The 20,858-nt window shown below is 27.6% G+C and overlaps 3 protein-coding genes across 4 annotated transcripts; 1 reads left to right on the top strand and 2 right to left on the bottom strand.

Moving 5' to 3' along the window:
• The first annotated feature begins 411 nt into the window (after positions 1 to 411).
• Positions 412 to 3,394, top strand: LOC113551755 (zinc finger protein 664-like). The gene is made up of 3 exons (XM_026954208.1): positions 412 to 901; positions 1,730 to 1,869; positions 2,116 to 3,394. The coding sequence occupies exons 1-3, from the start codon at positions 659 to 661 to the stop codon at positions 3,074 to 3,076; spliced, it is 1,344 nt and encodes a 447-aa protein (XP_026810009.1). The 5' UTR covers positions 412 to 658; the 3' UTR covers positions 3,077 to 3,394.
• A 549-nt stretch (positions 3,395 to 3,943) lies between these two features.
• On the bottom strand, positions 3,944 to 8,927 carry LOC113554548 (ubiquitin carboxyl-terminal hydrolase 4-like). Its single transcript, XM_026958433.1, has 10 exons — positions 8,149 to 8,927; positions 6,848 to 7,844; positions 6,686 to 6,779; positions 6,445 to 6,620; positions 6,229 to 6,357; positions 5,316 to 5,971; positions 4,678 to 4,794; positions 4,484 to 4,611; positions 4,274 to 4,417; positions 3,944 to 4,172 (listed from the first exon to the last, which is right to left on the bottom strand). The coding sequence occupies exons 1-10, from the start codon at positions 8,373 to 8,375 to the stop codon at positions 4,135 to 4,137; spliced, it is 2,706 nt and encodes a 901-aa protein (XP_026814234.1). The 5' UTR covers positions 8,376 to 8,927; the 3' UTR covers positions 3,944 to 4,134.
• A 1,746-nt stretch (positions 8,928 to 10,673) lies between these two features.
• Positions 10,674 to 17,639, bottom strand: LOC113552896 (exocyst complex component 1). Of its 2 annotated transcripts, XM_026955908.1 has the most exons (15): positions 17,354 to 17,515; positions 15,777 to 15,863; positions 15,622 to 15,717; positions 15,403 to 15,517; positions 15,182 to 15,336; positions 14,669 to 14,896; positions 14,365 to 14,607; positions 13,216 to 13,447; positions 12,628 to 12,857; positions 12,125 to 12,309; positions 11,832 to 12,042; positions 11,598 to 11,751; positions 11,394 to 11,539; positions 11,095 to 11,289; positions 10,674 to 10,874 (listed from the first exon to the last, which is right to left on the bottom strand). In XM_026955908.1, the coding sequence occupies exons 1-15, from the start codon at positions 17,513 to 17,515 to the stop codon at positions 10,722 to 10,724; spliced, it is 2,592 nt and encodes an 863-aa protein (XP_026811709.1). In that variant the 3' UTR covers positions 10,674 to 10,721. The 2 variants fall into 2 exon arrangements, with proteins under 2 accessions (XP_026811709.1, XP_026811710.1); XM_026955909.1 differs by lacking the exon at positions 10,674 to 10,874 and having other exon boundaries at positions 11,154 to 11,289; positions 11,390 to 11,539; positions 17,354 to 17,639.
• Between the last annotated feature and the right edge of the window lie 3,219 nt (positions 17,640 to 20,858).

The raw sequence follows: 20,858 nt of genomic DNA, 5'->3' as shown, positions 1-20,858 counted from the left end.
AAATGTATAACATTATAATTATGTCTGTGAAAATGTATAAGTAAATACAAAATTGTGATAAATTATTATTTTGATGTATACAACTAATTTGTACGCTACTGTTGACAGGGGGCCACATTTTTTTATTTTGTCTAAGACCACAAAATGCCTAAATCAGGCCCTGACCACGGCCCATTCTCCGATTACCCAAGTATTGAAAATTTGAAAATTTCATATGCGCGAGTCGGACGTTCATGGAGGAAAGAATCAAAGCGAACCCGCCGACAACGATGGTGGTCCAACACACATACACCGCCGCGCCTATCGGACTTTATCGCCTGCAGCTGTTGGTGACGTTATCACATGCGGTTCTGGTTGTGGCGGTGGTGGTGGTGGTGGTGGTGGTGGTGGTACCCGTTATCAGGTCGGTCGTCAGTCGCCGCCGTCTTGTAAACAACGCAAACTCGGATGACCGAACTAGAGCAAATGAACAGGAAAAATCAGTAAATCAAGCGATGCGCATTGCCCAGCGTTACTGGCGACGACCGTTGACGACGACCAACATCACATCACGTTCGCTGGCGACAACGACGCTCTGTTGTTGACCACGTTCGTTGCGGTGGCGGTCAATGTCAATGTGACCGGCGGCGGCGACGGCTGTGGTGGTGACAACGGCGACATGGAGCTGACCAAAGTGTGCCGGCTGTGCCTGGCTGCAGTCGACTGGCCCATCAGCGTTTTCGATGAACTGGCCGACAAGATAGCCCAATGCCTGCATATCCACATATCCCGCACTGACCAGCTGCCCAAGCACGTGTGCGTCAAGTGCAAAGACACCGTCAACGAGTTCTACGCGTACTATACCAACGCGGTCGAGTGCCAGAAACAACTCGATCAGCTGGCTGACGTCCAGCACAACATGGTAAGCCGAGCTCATCGGTAGTTCAAACCGTCAGAGCTGCTCTGCGACTGTCTACTCACAGTCACCGTGCCAATGATCTTGTGCATATATTTCCATCACAATTAACTCAAAACGCTTTTGTTTCCACACTCATTTTTCTCATTTAATTCGGTTTTTTTTCATCATTATACTTGAGTAGGTGTCAAGCAGTTAAGCCCAATTGTTTATCCTAAACTATCGACATTTAATACTTATTGTTTTTTTTTTTTTTTAAAGGTGTGTCCATTATCTTATAACGGTCTCTAATGATTAGATTAAATGTATTTCATGAAAACAATTATATGATGATATTAGAAACAAATTTCTCACATTAATTTATTAACAGGAAAGGTTAATTAGATTTAGGTTAATGCGTTTTTGAAAGTCATCTAAAAAAATATTAGGTGCATTATCGATCTGAGATCTGATTATAAAGTTTATATTATTTTAATCTAACACTAATATTAATTCATTTAGTTTTAAATAGTTATACCTCTTGACTAATAAATACTTAAAAACTGATTAGACCTAATATCGTTATCTTATACATGTTTTTGTATTTTGTCAAGTATGAACTGTATACACAAATAATAATTGTTTGCAAAATAAATACATTTTTTATTTTAAATTCTTCTAAGAAAAAATTGTTTATAAAATACCATAATCTATTACAATAAAAATTATTTAAAATTGTCTAATGTGATTAAAAAACAAATTAGTGAATCTCATAAGGATATTTATTTTAATAACAACTCGTGTATTTAATTTTAATATGTATATTTGATTTATTAAAACATCTTTAATTGACAGGCTTCCAGTAGTTTTGAACCAGTGGTAACCATTAATTATGACCAAAATACAGAATACAAATCTGAATACAACGAACCAGAAAGTTGGTCTGAAAGTAATCAATCAGAAATCGAAATGAAAGACACCGTGAAAATAGATCCGTAAGTTCATAATATAGTAATATGCTGATTTTCTAAAATTATTGATCTTAATTTATAACATCAGGTATCAGTTTATTTACTTGACTTTATAATATATCTTTGGATCCGAGTATAATATTTTAATATAATAGAAGTTGTCTGTTTGATATTCCATCTAATTAAATATGTACATTCTTAATCATAAACGAATTTAACTTTATCACTTGTCATAAACTCATATATTTATTGATTTATTGTGTTTTACAGTGCTGAAGAAATTGATGACGACCAAAGTTCAAATAGGACTAAGACACCTCGTAAGGTTAAAATAAAATTTTTCAAATGTAGAAAATGTGAAGAATCTTTTAATACTAAACACGCATTAAAAGATCATCAAAATGATGCACATCCACACTCTGCATACAAGTGCAATTGTTGTGATAAAACATTTGACACAATGTGTGCTCGGCAAAAGCACAAAAAAGAAGAACATCCTAGTGTTACTTATTCGTGCGACACGTGTGATTATCGTACACCCTATAAAAGTCGAATGCAATATCATGAAAATAGACATAAAAAAGTCTACAGTGTATTCTGTGATACGTGCCAAGCAGGTTTTTTTAATAAAGACGAATTGGCTACACATGAAATTAAAAACCATGGTGCTGAACCATACCAATGTGATCGTTGCAGCAAATTATGTACATCCAAGACCAATTTATACAGCCATATGAAAGTACATACCACATCAGCTGAATCAGTTAGTTACCAATGCGAAACCTGTGGAAAAGCGTTCAGGCGCATAGGGAGTTACAGACGACACATTCAGTCACATTTAGGTCTAAAATACGAATGCTCTTATTGTAACAAGCTGCTGAGTTCAGCACACCATCTGAAACTTCATGTGCGTATACATACTGGTGAAAAAAATCACGTATGTGAAATGTGTGGCAAAGCATTTACAGTTAGCAAATACCTAGTTGAACATAAAAGAATACATACAGGTGAGCGACCATTCAAATGCGACTTATGTTCTAAAGGCTTTACTCAAAAGACGTCATTACGCATACATACCAGATGGCATACAGGAGACCGACCATATAAATGTGAAGTATGTGATGATAGATTTGTAATCAACACATTTTTGCAGAGGCACATTAAAAAACACCATCCTGACCTTATAGAACCTGTACAAGACCCATGCGCTAATTCTCTTCAAACTTTATGAAGTTTTATTTGAAGTATGTTATTTCACTCTTTTTTTATGAAACTACTTCTCTATTGTTAATACATATTATTATATTATTGTAATACACTACTTTTAATAAATTATATAAATACAAATGGAAAAATATTAAGTTAAATAATTTTAGTCTTATAAACTTCATTATCTTTCAGCTATTGATTATTTATATTTTTTTTTTATGTAAGTGAATATATATATAATTTAGATATTGGCGAAAGAAATAACCACTTAGATTTCATCTTTCATTTGTTAAAAGTACACTCAACCACAAATAAACAAATCGATGCAATAAGATTCCAATATTATTTGATTTTTGTTTGATTTATACCCAATAGTAAATTTTTTTAAATATATGCTTACAATATCTATTCATAATTATTCAACTTACTATTACAACAAAGAATGATTTGTTTTCAAGTCAAAAAGAGAAGAAACGTTTAACATGCCTTAATACCACAATTTAAGATTACTATCTAAATTGTGCATAATACTAACATGTTAATATACTAACAAATTATTATCAACTGTTGTAAGATAATAATGTAACAAAAAGACATGTACAATAAAAAAGTAATTGCCAAACAAATGCATGGATCTTTCTAAAAGTTGTATTTTAATAATAAAACTTTTTAGTTTGTGTTATTCAAAGTAACTAATTTAACTTTTATATACATTATACTCTATGTACATTCCAACCTTTGTTAATAACATAACTAAATAATAATACTGTTTGAATAGTAGTAAAAAATTAATTCATAAAAAATAACATAATTTACTCCATTAAAAATTTACATATTCGCATTTTAGAAAGGAATTTTCTCACAAAGGTACTAAAAAAATAATAAATAATTACTAGAAAAAAATAATAATAATATAAGTAACATCAACAGTAATGAGAATTGAGGACAAGACTTTCAAGATTAAAATTGGCTAGTCCTTTAACCTTAAAAATATTCTTTTGTTTAGTTTGATAAACACAAGAAATTATAAAATAGCAATTATTTTTTAATAAGTTCTTATTTTTTTATTTAAAAATAACTTCACAGTCCTGAGGAATCAGCATCATCATCAGGTAATCCTGCAATAAGAATATAATATTATTTATGTCTTCATATAAAATCAGAAAATATATTCTGAAAATAAAACTATGAATTTAAAATTGACAAATGTACTACATACCTTGTTTTTTATAAAACAAAATATATGCATTACAATAATCTTCTTGTCCAGGTGTTGTTTTAGTGGCTGATTCGTCATTATAATAATACCATTCTTCTGACTCCACATGTTTAGTATAAGATGTATAATGGCCCATAGAAGTACCTAACACAACAAAAATAAATTAATAAATATATTATAAAGCATAATAAAAAAAATAATATAACATACTTCCTGTATGACAAACACAAGCATACAAATCATATACTAATTCTTGTTTTATATCCAACATCAATCCATCTAAAGGAAATACTACACTATCTTGTAGTTTTATTCCCCAATTTTCATGGAAAACAAATCTAAAATGATAAAATACCTATTAAATTTATTTTTAAATAGATATAATTAAATAATAATTTTTTTACCTTTTTAAGTACACAATAAGACATCTAGGATATTTGGAAATGGACAATGTTTTTGTGGCACGTTGATTTTTTTTGCAGAATGGACACCACCAAGGATTATTATCATCTAAAAGTTCACTGTAAATCAAGACCATTTAATTAGTTTTTAGAATTTATTCTATACAATATGCATCAGAGTGATAAAACTTTTTTGCATAAAGGTCTATTAAGAATATATTTTTACTTTTAATAAAAGCTATAGAATATATCATTTTTAAGTGGAGTGAAGCTACTTAATATTTTAACAGAGGAATCAACTGAAATTGTCGGCAATTAACCATTTAGCAACCCCTTAATATATAGAATATATATATATATAGTATAGAATATTAGTTTGAATGTTAATATTATGTTAATATAATATTAATTAACAACAATCTGTTAAAAATTCTTGTTATAAAATATAAAACTATTCAATCAATTATAATTAGTCGATACTTGATAGATAAATTTAATAAACTTGTCTCTCACCACCTAAGTGTTGTTTGAAAATAATTATTCTATGTGATGAAAATATGAAAAAGGTCTAACTAGATTAAAACTACTCCAAAAATATAATATTTTCTATAAAAAAAAAATATATTTAATAAAATTATTACCTTTGGCAAAAAGCATTAATACAATCATATATTGAAAGAGGTTTATTTGATCGCATTTGTTCAGTAGATCCTGGATGCAATTTAGTGTCTAGCAAATATACATCTACAAAGTCTTCAAAGGTAACAGCTAGTGTATCACCGCTACGAAACTTGATTATACCATCTTTGGGAATAATACAGCCGCCACAATGTACATCCCACATGCATCTAGAGCACATGGTTCCCTGACCATCAACTAAAGATAATGAGAACTCTTCAGAGTACGGATGAAGTTTGGCCACTTCAACATAAAGTACTTCAGCAGGAACTTCACTAGGTAAACGAACCAATGCTGGTCGACCAATTAGACTTTTTCCATCAGCTTGTTTAAACACGATTGGAATAGTCAAACGTCGTATAGCTTGATTTATATTACCAGCGGGTTGTTCAATTGGAATTAAATCCACCTTAGGGTCTATTCTTACTCTACAAACAGGACAGTCCATTTGATCTTTTTCTCCACTAGAATGAAAACAACTCGATTTAATGCATTCTTCACACAATACACAAGTGCAATCTTTGATATCTTTGTGGAGTACCATATCAGGTTTATACTCTAAGCATATGGTACAAATGTCTCCTTGTTCAATATTTCCAGAGTCTATATCCATTGGTTCCTAGAATTAACAAATTTTTTAAGACAAATAAAATATTGATTAGTATACTTCATTGAATGTAAAAATGTTTAGTAATACTATGTATTTTAATGAAAACTAAATAATTCTATAGGGTAAATTATTCAACAACTTTAATATTATTCAATACATTAGTGGCCATGATTTAATCTACTGCCCACTCAAAAAAAAAAATTACATGAGTACGGTATTGGCTATTTGATATTAAGTTAACTATCTATACAATAAAATGTACTTACAATTTGTGTGTTTCCTTCAATAAATTCTTCAATATCACCATTCACAAGGTCCAAATTAATTTCTAACACCTCAAACGCATACAAGTCACGGTTATTAGAGTCAACACTCCTCACTTGATGGTCATCACTCTAGTAAAATATATTATTTAATATTAATTAACAAATCAATTAAATCACATAATAGCAAATTTAGTATTTTTCATGCAATATACTTACCAATATTTTTGAAATATGTCTGTTAAAAACTTCAGCTACAACCAACATATCAGGATGTTTATCTTCACCTATCAAATTTACCAGCTCACTTTTAACTTTTTTAATATCATCCTGTTTATTAACAGTAATCAAATATTTCATTGGTGGATTATGTGTTGCACTAACAAATGTTATATCTAATAAAATAAAACATTAAACATTAGCATATCAAATAACACTTTGATACTTTTATTAAACTTACACATTTGTTGTTGAGTAGCAAATGGTAAAGGAACAGATAGATACATGAAAGGTTCATGCATAACGGACACATAATTACATTCTAGGCATGTAACCTAGAAAAATAATGTTTAATTAATAAGATAATTTTAATTATTGGTTTATGATATAATTTGTTACTTACAGAACTTTCAAATTGTCCTTGAAATATTTTATTGATAATGGACTCTTGTTGAATACGTTTCTCAAGAACAGTAGATCCTATTGAATCAGCTTCTACAAGCTCAGACTTAGATATTTTATTATCATCTAATTTTACACGCTTTAAATCCATAAGTCTTGAATCAGATGAGGAATCACAACATATTTCTCTTTTTCCATTCAACAAATCATTAATTTGTACCTTGGTCTTCAGAAGATCTGGTTCACAAGAAGATACAGAAGAAGCCATCGCGGTACCATTATTTGGTGACACAAGAACATCAGAATCGGAATTATTCACTTTCTGTGTCATGAAGTCTTGATCCTCAGATAATTTTTCTGTTAAAATGTCACATATAGTTTGAGGTAATTCATATTCAGACGAACTAATTACAAACTCATCAACTTCACGTGGCAATAATTTTCTGGGATTTGGGGACTTACGAGTTTTACGTGATGTTACTTTGCAGTGTTTGGCAAAATGCATCAATAGTTCATCATTTAGACTATCTAATAAAAGAGCCAAGAATTCTTGACAATCATGCTGGCTGCAATCTCGGAACTGTGCGTATCGTTTTCCCAACACATATTTGAACTGATGTGGATTAATAACACTATACTGTCCATGCCAAAAACGTTTAGCAAGATCAGAAAATTGTCCAATTAACGTCTCTTCAGATCCATCATTGTCAAAGCTCAAAAAATATGACACAAGATTCTCTGTAGATAAGAGAGCTTGTAGGCCAGCACTCATAAAACATGTATTACCAAGATTTCGAAGACCACAAACACCAATTTCCGCAGTTGGATCAGATAAATCGGCATCAGAGGCAAAAATTGTGCTTAACCCTAATCCTGGTGTTTCAGCTCTAGGAACAGTTTGAATACTATTGAACTCTTCAAAATCACTAGGACCTGGAAGTGCAATAGGAAAACTTGAGTTTGTTGATGTAGGAAAACATGATGTTGAATCTTCACTCCTAAAAAGCAGTAAAAAAAAATTCTTTACTCATAATTATCATTTATAATAGTTAAAACTATCATATAGAAGTTTACTCCATTAATTTTGGACATGAAAAATAATTTAAATGTTATCTTAATTTATAACCATGTAAAAATATACTTGAATGACGTTTGATTTATAATTTTATATATAAATCAACATCAAAATTAAAATTTATCAGTACAAGTTTTTCTTTTATAAACCTACAACAAGGAATCCGGTATAATATTATATGTTGTTGAAAAGTATAGTATTGAATCAACAGGTTCTTGATGACTTACCATGAACTGTCAATAGTCATCATCTGCGACGGTTCGTTGTTGTGCAGATAAGTGTCGCTGTCTGTAATTTCAGACAGTTCAGGCAGTGTTTTTGGCAAATCTTTTTCAAGGTTTTCGGCTAGGAAAGCCGAATCACCAAAGCTCTCCTTATCGTCTGCCCGCAAGTAATCGTACCGGTTACCGTGCAACGAACTCAGTATGGACGTGTCAACTTCCGAGGTTTCCATAAGTCGATCAGTTTGCGTCGGGTTTAGTATGAAAGATGTTTTTAAAAAAAAAAAAATTTTTAATATCACGACTGTTTTCTCTCTGTTTTTGGAGACCCGTCCCAGTCCGTTGCAAGTTCACTCTCTCGCCTCTCAAATTATATTAGATACTGATCGTCGTCGTCTTCTGTTCCGTCCTGCAAAATATGATTGAATTTGGTAGTTGTTTCGTATCCAGCTATATGTCGTTGTGTGGTTTCGTACGCCACGGATACGCTCGAATGGTCCGCAGAAAGACTAACCAACGAACTTAAGCGACTAAAAAAATGTAACGTGCGATCTAACAAGCGACATTGACGTTTCAGATGTCAGCAGAACGCGCGATAGCATTGCCGCCACGAAATAATTAACACTGAAACGCAGAACGGAATAAGAAATATTCACGCGATTTATCTCGCAGAGAATTGTTTGTTTATAATTATGAACTATGATTTCAGATTGTCCCGGTACAATTTGTGGTGAATACTGAATAATGAATACTGTATAATATCGGTGGACAGTGATCTAAGCTTGTTTTTTTTACCCTATTTTTTCTTGGTTATGCGGTTTCAGAGCGGCAACACACCGGGACCGCGCATGGTATAGACCAAGTTCACATTATCTATTATCTATCGATAGTATACCCATAATGTGGTATACGCCGCCTCCCATCTCCCACTCGTCAACATACTCCTTGATGTAACTTTAGTAAGTACTAAGTTGGATAGTTGGAATATCCTTGCTCCGTTATTAATGGATATTGTGTACTTTGCCACTTTACCGTATAAATCGCAGATATATATAGTATCGGTAGCATGTACAATTGTACAATTACAATACTACAATCTACAATATTGAATATTTGAATTTTGAAATGTTAAATATTATTTAAGTTTAGATTTATTTAAAGTATGATAAATGGGTGGCTTCTTTCCTCAAATTTATGCAACTCGTGTTCTATTTTCTCTTACCCACATACACCGGTTAAGTCTTTAATATAGATTGTTTATGTTCTCCTAAAAATAAAAATATAACATTTATATTTCACTATATAATATATTATATAAGATATAACACATTAACACCCTACGCGGTTGCTCTGAAGTTTTTTACAAACTAATCTGAACTTAGGCTAGTCAACTCAGAGCGATCTCTTAAAAATATATTTCAATATTCCTTACTTTCTTAGTATATTTTCACCATTCGGCATTCAGTGTCCACGACACGGGCATCAGGCTATAGCTACTATCAGTGGCATATTTGCGTATTTTCGAGGGGGGGGGGCTTTTACTAAAACTTACTTTTTTTACCATAAAAGCTCTTAATTTTTATTTATAAAAATAATGGAAATATGGAATAATTAGGTATTTAGGTAATTATAAATTTATGACTCGTATGTTGTATATTTTTTATATTAAAACCTTATTTTTTAGACCCCTCTCCCCAAAAGAAATTTTCAAATTTCGCCATTGGATACTATAACCATTAATTAAATATATTTAGCATATTTAATCAATGCTATAATAAACAACGGTACCTATAGAGTATAGATGTGAACCATGGTCCACGATCATTTATTGTAATTTTATCATCGTACAAAATGTTGGTGGATATATCCACCTCGTTACGTAAATCAAACAATAGATAGTACATACTTCAAACTTCAGTGCATACTGCATAGATAAAAAATGTTTTATGTACACATAGAGACATAAACATAACAATGTATACCTTTACATTACTTATTAAATGATTTAAATGCTCATAAGCACAACCGATTTGTACATACCTGTATGCTAATTCCAAATAATATTTTATAATTTATTTGTATAATAAATTATTGAATGATATACAAGTAATTATTTTTAGCTTGCGGCGCTTTGAGAACCTTTTACGAGTTTTGAAGTTTAGCCTATGTCAAATAATATAATTAAAATAATACGTACACCGCTTATTGTTCAGTCTGGTTAAAAATATGTGCTGCACGTCTACACCAGACACAAAATGGTGTGCACATTAATGTTATAGTATCCTATAGCATACTATCAACCAGTGATATTTTTTTAGCTACAAATAAACATTATTAATAAATATTTAATTAAAATAATTATAAATGAATAATTTTAAAATCATAAGTTACATAATTGTATTGTATATAAAAAAGGATAAGGCTTCTAAACATAATGTAACAAAATTTAAATGTTATATCAAAATCTAAATCATAATTATATATAAATTATAAATATAAATAAAGTAAAATGTAAAATAAAGATAATAATATAATGGGTTAACAATTTATACATATTATATTATATATTTGATTATATTCTAATGGGATCTAGCAATTTCTGAAAAATACTGTAATAGATCTTCAATGGAAAATTCCAATGAAATCATGGAACCAGGATAGCACCTTTGAATTAAGTCTTCAATGTATTTATATTGTTGAATAAATTCTTCTTGCATAGCTCTCCAAACCACCTGAAAAAATAATAATAATATAATATAGATCAAAATATATTTGATTTATTAATAAAAGAAAAACAAAATTTGACTTTTTTGTTTTGGGCATATCAGTATAAAATATAGTTAAAGCATATATTAAAATTATATTGTTAATTCAAAAATAATTAATAGTATATAATGAATCACACATGATTATATAAATAATACAGAAACATTAAATATGAATAATTATTACTTGTAGTAAATTTTCTTCTTCACTAAGGTGTTTTTCTACTTTTTTATACAAATGATCTAAGCCTTTTTTCACCTCTCGTCCATGATACTCTTTAGTTACTTTCCTTAATTCTTGTTTACTGAAAGCCACTTGATAACCAACTTCTGATTCTTTAATACCTTGAGCTACCTTAGCTTCCACACCTTCAAAGAATAACTGAACATAAAACAAAGTATTAAAAACTGATTAACTATGTAAATTAAATACAAAATAAAATTTTATAGTTTTAAGATTATAATATTATAAACTATTATACTTGCATTCAGTTTTTCGAGTGGTCTACCAAAATAACGTGTTACGTAAGCACTTAATGCTTCACTATACTTTTGTTTTGCATCTTTTCTGAATTGATCTAATATACCAATTTTCAATTGAGACAGCAATGCATACAAATGATGAAAATTCTCTAAGGCCATGAGTTAACTATTAATATTAATTTAGTTTAAATTTTTTATAGGTCTTACCCATTCTGATAACTTCAGCAGGAGTCTTAGGATGTTCACTGGCAATTGAATGAATAGTTTCAAACATTACAGTTAAGAGTTTAACATACCATTTATCTAAATCAGTTCGGCGCTCAGTTTCTTTAAATATTTGTTCAGCTGTTTTAGCAAAATACTAAAAAAAAAAATTATACTTTTAACATAAGATAAGTAAAATTATCAACAAAAATTTCAAATGATATTACATATATTTACCTCAAAATTGGCAACAAAGGGAAGTATGCCACATTTAGACTTTTTAATAATTCTTACATCTTGAATTGACTTTAAGTGTGCGTGCATGAGTTTATCATAATTTCTTTTCACGTGAACTAATGCAGAACCATAAGTCATACTTAAAAAGGAGCCAGTATCATTAGCAGACATAACATGGCGACCTAATCTTACTAAAACAGCCATTGAATAACTAAAATAATAAATGAAATATTAATTTTTTATTTTGATTAAATTTAATAATTAAAGCAAAAAAAATGTATAATCATAGTTACGTGCTATCCATTCTTTCATGATATTGTATAAATCCAATCAACTCTGGTTCTATACAAGCAAAAATTTCACCCATCATTTTTCTAACCTCTTCATTTATTTTTTTTTCAATTTTAGTCTTTGGTAAAGATGGTAATATTTCTTGATTTGACTTTACATCTACTCCATCCAAGGTTGTTTGGGTATTCTAGGTAAATACAAAAGTTATAATATCATTAATAAATTAAACTTAAATTTGAACAAAAATCCTGATTTATACGTTATAATTGTTTAGTTAATTTAGTATAAACAAGGATATGTTACACTTAAGTTAAATTTAATTAAACAGACATAAATAAACATTTTTCTAGTTTTATTTTCTGTATGATTAAAAGAAAACTTTGGTTAACTTAACAAATTTAATTAAACATCTTAAGATATAAATAAATTTGTTTAAAATAAAAAGTTAAACTCAATTTTTAATATTACTAAAATTAAATAAGTAACAGTATCATAAATTATTTACTTTGGTAGTAGGGCTGAGTATGTCTAATTGAAAAAATGAAACACAAAAATTTTGTTCAGATAAACAAATTGGTTCAAGTTCAGAGAGAACTGCTTCCAACACTTGGTCAAATCTCTGTCGTTCTTGAGTATCACTTTCTTGAGTCCAAAATTCTTTATCTACACCTAATAACCAATCTGATGGTGGGCCAGTTGACTTTCTAATATCTTCTTTAGAATTAGATAAATGACCTAAGATCAAAACAGTTATACAATACATTAATTAAATGTAATTTTAACATATTTATACATTTTTCAAACACTATAAAATAGCTACTTAATTTATTTTCCTAAAAAAAAATACTATATAATTTAAATTATAACAATGTTGAAATATATAATGCAAAATTGAAAATAATAATAATTGTTTAATATATTTTTTTAATTATACTTTAAGTTAATACTTACTTTAAAAATAAAGTACACTAAATAATAAGTTATACAAAAATTAAATTAAAGTCAAAACATACATGGCAATCAAAATACTAAATAATAAATTAAGGTAACTAATTGTTCGTGAATGTTAATTAAATGAATAATTTTAGATTACCAGCATTTATACGTAATTTTGCATCTTCTAAAAACAATTTTATATCTCTTTCATAAAGTTTAGATAAAGATGATGTATAAACTTTATTAAGTGCCATAAATGATTTTCGATCCATTGCTTTACACCAGTGCATGAGTTCTGTATAAGCAGCAAGTTCACGATGCAATGAAGTATGTTTCATGATGGTCAATTCATTGTTCGAATTTCTTTTTGTTTCTCCAATATCATTTCCCTAAAATTTTAAAAAGTTATAAAATATATTATAAAATTATACATTTATACATGTACATTATAATACATAATATATATTTACTGAAAAATATATTTTTTTTGTGTATTATAAATATTTGTTTTTTGTTTTATTTTTATTATTTGAATAATAATTTTCCAAAATAATGGTAATTTTATTCCTTCATTGATTTGTTGAAATCGTAAAATTTTTTTTGAAACCGTATAAACTTATAATTTAACAAATAATAAACAAAAATCTGTGATTTAAGTTGCAAATTTTTATTGATTGAAAGGATGTCACCTACATGTACTATCTCCATCTTACAAACTTACAACATAGCAAATTTTAAATTTTAACTTACTTTAATATTGAAAATATTGATAAAAGCCTCCTATATTATATATTATATTTTCTATGTAGTAAATAATAATTTTAACTTAAAATTTTATAAAAAGTCATTCCACTCTAATTTTAAAAATAATAAAATAAAATATATTATTTGAGTGTAAAATTTGTTATATTGTACTTTTGTTAAACCAAGACAACACAATATGTGGGTATGAATATAAACCAAACAGTGCAAAATTCTCTCTGTGTTGCAGTCGCATACTTAGCACTTTTGAATAATACATCAATAATGAAACCATATTGGTCGCATTGGGATAATCAAAATCTTTATAAATTACCTAATGTAACGAGATAAACCATTCTAATAAATAAATCTATCTGATTCGATGAATTAAATTAATCAATGATTATATAAAATATGGGAGTTCATTATACGTAGTATAAATATAAGACCATTTAAATTCATTAAAAGTATAAACAAGTTGGTCTATTTTTCCCCTAATTACTCCCTCTGTCTATATAATTTATAAGTATTAGATGTATAATTTATTATTTATTTTCAAACATACCATATGAATAAACAAATTATTAAGATGTCTAGAGAGAATCTGAGAAAATTTTGCTTTCCATTTTTCAAATCTTCTTCTTTGTTCCTGAATTGCTTTTAAACGAACTAAAGCTGGATGAATTTGTGCATTCATAACTGCTTGTAATTCTTTTGCAGCCTCAATAGCATCTCGTAACCCAGTTGGTGTAGTTAAGTCAGCATCAGTTAATGCTAATTGATGTTTTGGAGAGAGTTCTAATTGATGCTATTAATTAAATATTTATTTTCAAGATGTTTTTTTATCAAAGAGATTCATTAATACTTACAATTACTTTTTGTAGTTCATTAAGTAATTTTTCATTATTTTTATTAGCTGTTTGAATATTAGCATTTTTCTGATCCATCTTATCAATAGTATCTCGCACATGTCTTAAGGTTTCATCATACATATCTAAAGCTGATTCTACCTTTTCAATTTCTTGAATAGCAGTTTCTAATTGATCCATTAATTTTGCAACTTGTGGTTCTGAGGCAAGAACACTTTGTACATTCTCCTATATTTTAAAATAATTAAATTGTATAATTAAGAAATATTTCATCTAATAATTTTCATAACCTTAGACAACTAGGCCTAAAATAAAATATTTATCTAATTCCAAAATTTCAATAAAAAAATACTTTTACTAAAAATATTTAAAAATATATTGGTCTTTTAATGTCTCTTATAACATTAAGATTTATTACCAATGATCAAGACCATTTAAGAGCAGCCCACAAAAGTTTGATATGGTACTATTCAGATATATTATTTTAGTAATTAGAAATAACTAATTACTTACGCCATCTAGAGCCATTAATTGAGTGGCCAACATATCTGTAAATGCTTTAGCATCCTTGGCAGCAAATCCACATTCTTTCATTAATAATTCTAAATCTTGTTCTTCTTTTTCTGATAGAGGCTGAAAATCTTCAGCACTAATAATAGGTGAAACAGCTAAACGAGAAAACGTTTTTAAAAACTGGCAAAAAAATTATGTTGTGTTTTTATTTTAATGCATACCTAAAGAAAGTTTTGATTTGCGATCAGCTGGAAGCACAACTAAATCACCAGATGTCCAGTCGAGAGGCAAATTTTTGAATTCAGGTTTTTTGTCAAAAACATAGCTTGCACATTGCTAAAATAATAATTAAGCCTTAATAATTACTACTTTGATACATTACAAATCATTATTCATTATTTATTAGTTATGAAATATTATTTACATAAAACTCAATATACCTTCCATAAAGAAATCAAAAATATTTTACGCTCCTGATTATTAGTTGCTACCCATTTATATGGTTTATCCAATGTCAATTCTATTTCCAAACAATCCTATAAAGATTAAAAATAATATATTATATAAAAAAAACATGTATAGAGTATGTTATTACCTGAGATGAAGTTTTTCCATCAACAGTAATCAATTCATTCAATGACCATATTCTTTTTTTTTTCACAACCTTATTATCAAATTTTATCTGAAATGTAAAAATAGGTTTATAATATGATGAAAAATTGTAAACATAAATAAAACAATTTTATACATTTATTCCATAAGGTTTAAGTTTGGCTTAATATTTAAATGTATACAACACAAATATTTGTATAAATACTAATACTTCTCAAATAAATTACAAGTATTTATAACCACTGTATACTATTATACCTATAAATTTAAATTTATAATATTTTTATTGACCATTAAATCTTGATAGAATACAATAAATTTATATTTTATATTCAAAATAAATGCAATAGATATAGATGTATAGATTTTAAAATTATGTATTTTTAGTTTCTTAAGTGTCTGTCACTACATTTTGAATCAATAACTTCGAGGATTGTTTCGGGTGGCTATTTGGTATATAGAAGGTTGAAAAGTAACTAGTTTTTAGTACTTATCAAATAATTGGAAAAACAAAAATAAATTATGGATAAATGGTAATTTTTATGCAAAACAAGTTTCAAAAAAAAATTTTATTGTAATAATTCAAAAATAAATAATAGTAGACACATTGTATACACTTGATGTTTTTATCAAACTTTATCATTTTCAAGAAAAAAAGTTACAATTATTTTGAATTGTTTTGAACTATACCTACATAATAGTCATTTTAAATTTATTAGTTATATTTTTATTTGTTATTAAAAAAGTAAAAATCAGTGAATTATTATATAATTAAAAATGTATACAGCTTTTTATTGCCTAAGGTTCAATAATATTACATAGGTTACCTATTATCTTATTAAAATTATAATTATTAAATAATACACATGGGATTTTTTTAGGCAATTAGTTGAACATACTTTATAGCACAGGTCCACAAAGTGGTTGTGAGTTTTTTTTTAATAACCCAAAAGTAAAATAAATAAGACTGTATTTATATACAGTCCAATACGGTCCCAGATTTCAACGCAATATTGAAATCAAAACAAATCACATTTAAACTTTTTTTTTATTATAAGAAAAAGTGATTATTCACAATAATATAATATAGTTTTTGTAGTATTACGTTTTAGATTTATTATCATTAAAAAACATTTAAAATAAAATTTGTGTTTATTCATTTATATATTTAAACATAAATTATAAAGTTTAAGAATCTATGATTTATATTATTATTTTTTGGGGGGAGGGGGGTTTGTGAATTTATTTTATCCTTCAAAGGGGTCCATAGCCCAAAAAAGGTTAAGAATCTATGCTTTATAGAAATATATATTAGGTATTAATAAAAATAAAAATACTATGTACTTAATAGATAAATCTTTAAGTAGGTTAATATATACTATCTATTTATCGTATTTTGATTGTTGAATTAAATTTAACACATAAACTTTAATTATCTATTCAAAGGTTATGTATAAACTCGACAACTATTATACATCAGTAACTTCTCAATTTTTTTGTTTGACAAAATGTAAAAATTTGTAAAATAGCATTATCAGCAATTTATAAATGGTTGCATACCTGATGAATATAAATATTTGAAGGAGGTTCCTTGGTGTCCGATAGACACAAGTATCCAAATTTCTTTTTTTTTGAATCATTACTAACACCGACAAAGGCCAAAAGTTTTTGATCACATTGATCAAATATTTCTTGTTGTAATATCTGTCGAGCAGTAGCCATTGTATTATTTATCACTCAATATGTATGATCTAATAACTATAAATGTATTTTAAATTCATATTTTGCCCACAACTAAACAACTTATTAATTTTTATTAATTATGACAAATTAAAAAATTATATTAAGTTAAAACTTATTATAGTGAAAATAGCGAAATAAATAATTTAATCATAGATTTGATAAAATTGATAAGAAGTGTATAACCAATGAGGTAGGTACATAATAATCATAACATAGTCATATTATGCCGGCATGCCGCCACGCCGGGTTGTATGAATGAAGAATGAACCATTAATATAATAACTAATAAGCTAATGGTCCCACGATTCAGAGGCCCCGGGCCACAATTTTAGGGACTGCAGGCCCGTATTACTGAACTGTACAAGGTCTAGAGATTACTCTACTAAATATAGTCATCATAGTCAACTAATTTTTAGGCGGTTACATCTTATTCAGAGGATGCTATTCACTCCTAGCCTTCCTGCTGCATTTAAAACATCAAAGGATTAATAAAAAGTTCGTGCAAATAACAAAAACAACCGGTTTCATTGTATACGAAAAGCGATTCTGAACGGAGATGATTTGTCAGTTTAGGATAAATAGATATATTATATTATTACCTATATTTAAATTGTAATATATATATATATATTTTATATAAGTAGTTTATTTTTCTCAACTATTGGTGAAAATTTTAATTTTCTACGACTTATACTTTTTGAATAATAACAAATATTTTAAATCGTTTTACGATATATCGTTATTTTACGTGATTTCGTAAAAATATAAATTTCATGTTTTCTATATCGATACTGGTGTTTTTTTTTTTTACAGTTATTTGAAGGAAAACTTATTGAGAACCTTGTATTGGGTTTTTTAACCTTAGGTATAATTCACAACAATTTTATGAATTTTCGACATCAAAATTCCTTCCAAATTTTCGTGATTTTGTCATATTTCGTAAACATTTAAACTTTAAATGCTTATAAACAAAAATTGTGACTAACGATTTTTGATTTTTTTACTGCGATAAGTGCAACTTATAATTAAACCTTGTATAACATTTTAAAGATTTTTTAGAATGTTAAATTTTTTTATCGACATTTCAAAAGAAATACTTAGAAAAATCGAAAATTTAAATTATCTAAAAACAGATCAAAAACAAATTCCTGATGCTTTTGAAAACTACTGGAAATATTTTACTTTTTACCCCTCCCCCTCCCCAACAAATACCAACTAGATACACTTTCCTTTTCAAAATGGGGCTGAAGTTAAAAATCAAAACCTCCTAAATTGCGTCGTTAAGATTGAAATATGATTATTGAAATGCGTGATTAATATTAATTTGAGATGACATATTTTGAGATAATGAGATGAGACAATTATTTTGAATTTTGAATATAACAAAAAAATAAAACTCAAGTATCCGTATCAATCATACATGAACATGATCAATGCAGATAAATCAGGTAATACATAATATAACTAAGCAACTGTAGTGACCACGGTATAGTTCTTTTGTCGTAAGATCCAACGTGTCTGTAAACGTTTCATGGAATAATATAAGCAACAGTTTAATTAATTCTTTCAAAGTTTTGAAATGTTTAAGAGTTAAGGCTATGATGTTTGGATGACTTGATCAGGGGACATTAATGTACATTGTAAATTTAAATTTGAACGATCTATTCAAATTAACTTTATAATCATCAACTAACGGAACAGTCATCATGTATGAAAATTATAGTATGTAGTTTATAATATTCATTAATATAACTACATTTTAGTTGTATAATAATTAATAAAAAAGAAAAAATATTTAAAAAAAAATAAGATGGGTACCTAAAAAAAAAGTACATAATAGTCTAATATTGTTTAAAAATCCTTCTTCAGCACGTGAATTCCAAAAACAAAATTTCTCAAACGCTTAATATATACAATATACTTAACTAGGTATATAAAATATATAATATATTATAATATCTATATACCTACTATAATCCATTTGTCACTATAAGAGTAGATAAATTAAGTCCAAGTAGTCCAACTGTCCAAAAAGAGAAAAATTTATATTATAAGTACCTGTAATAGCATTTATATAACTATGTATAGATCGTGTTACTAAGCCACACGGGTTTTATTCTGTATTTAATAATTTTTATTTGACTTCATAATTCATTAACCATAAAATATTTTTGTAATATTATATTCAATAATTAAAAACATATCCGTCACGGCATTATCAATATGTATTTGTATATATAATAATATCTACTCATTTTACCTTAAGTCTAACAGAGAAATACCTACTATATAAGTAATATATATTATAACTATTAATATATTAAGTATTACACTTAATACTTAATATATATACACTTGTATTATTTTATATACCTATTTTATGTTTACTGAAGGAAAAAGGTATTAAACTGAATATTTTTTAAGCGTTACCAATACAATTGAAATGTATAAATATAATAAGCTCAATTAAAGTATAAAAAAGTGGTCTGTCAATTTTGTGTTCAGGCGCTTGCCTACTTTTTTACCACTGGTTTTTATACATAATTTTTATAACTGATCAACATGAGAGTCGATTGAAATATAAAAAAACATTATATATAAGGATAAAATAAATAAAAGCAATATAAAATGTTAGAAATTACAATTATTTTAGATATTCTAAAAAGAAAAATGAAAATATTAAAAAATATTCTTTTTGAAAGCTGTCAATGTTCATTTGACATCTAGTTCTTAACGAGTATCGTAGGGTCAAAAAATACCCGTGACATATTTCTTTCACTTTTTTTTTTTATTTAGATATAGCATTTTTTCATAGTAGGTAGATACAATACATTGCATTTTATTGCATATCTTCAAATAACATATATTGTTAATAATCAGTCACAATAACACATTTTTTTATCGTAAAAGCTGTTTTGGGTCATAATAGACCTAAGAATACCAGTTAAGTAAGTTTATTTCATCTTTTGTTATTTCGAAAATATTTGTAATATCAAAACGAATATTTTTAGATTTCGTCATAAATTGGGTTTTTAAGTCAGGGAGGAGTATAAAGTGTGTAAATTGTTTGAATATGGAATAATTAAATATATTTTTTTCATTTTGTTATGGAGTATAACTTATCAGGAACACACTATAAAAATATTAAAATTTTTATTTAAATTTAATGTATTATGTATGAACTGTTTTAAATGTGAGTAACATTTAAAATGTATTCAAAATAAATAAGTTGAAATAAATGTTAAATAATTAACTAAGATTTAGGCCTTTCCATTTGTTAATATTTTGATGTACCTATAAAAAAACCGTTCTGAGAGATATA

Source organism: Rhopalosiphum maidis, chromosome 2 (genome assembly GCF_003676215.2).
Source record: "Rhopalosiphum maidis isolate BTI-1 chromosome 2, ASM367621v3, whole genome shotgun sequence".
NCBI classification, from domain to species: domain Eukaryota; kingdom Metazoa; phylum Arthropoda; class Insecta; order Hemiptera; family Aphididae; genus Rhopalosiphum; species Rhopalosiphum maidis.
The sequence above is the reverse complement of the archived record's forward strand: the minus strand, read 5'-3'. Positions and strand labels throughout refer to the sequence as shown.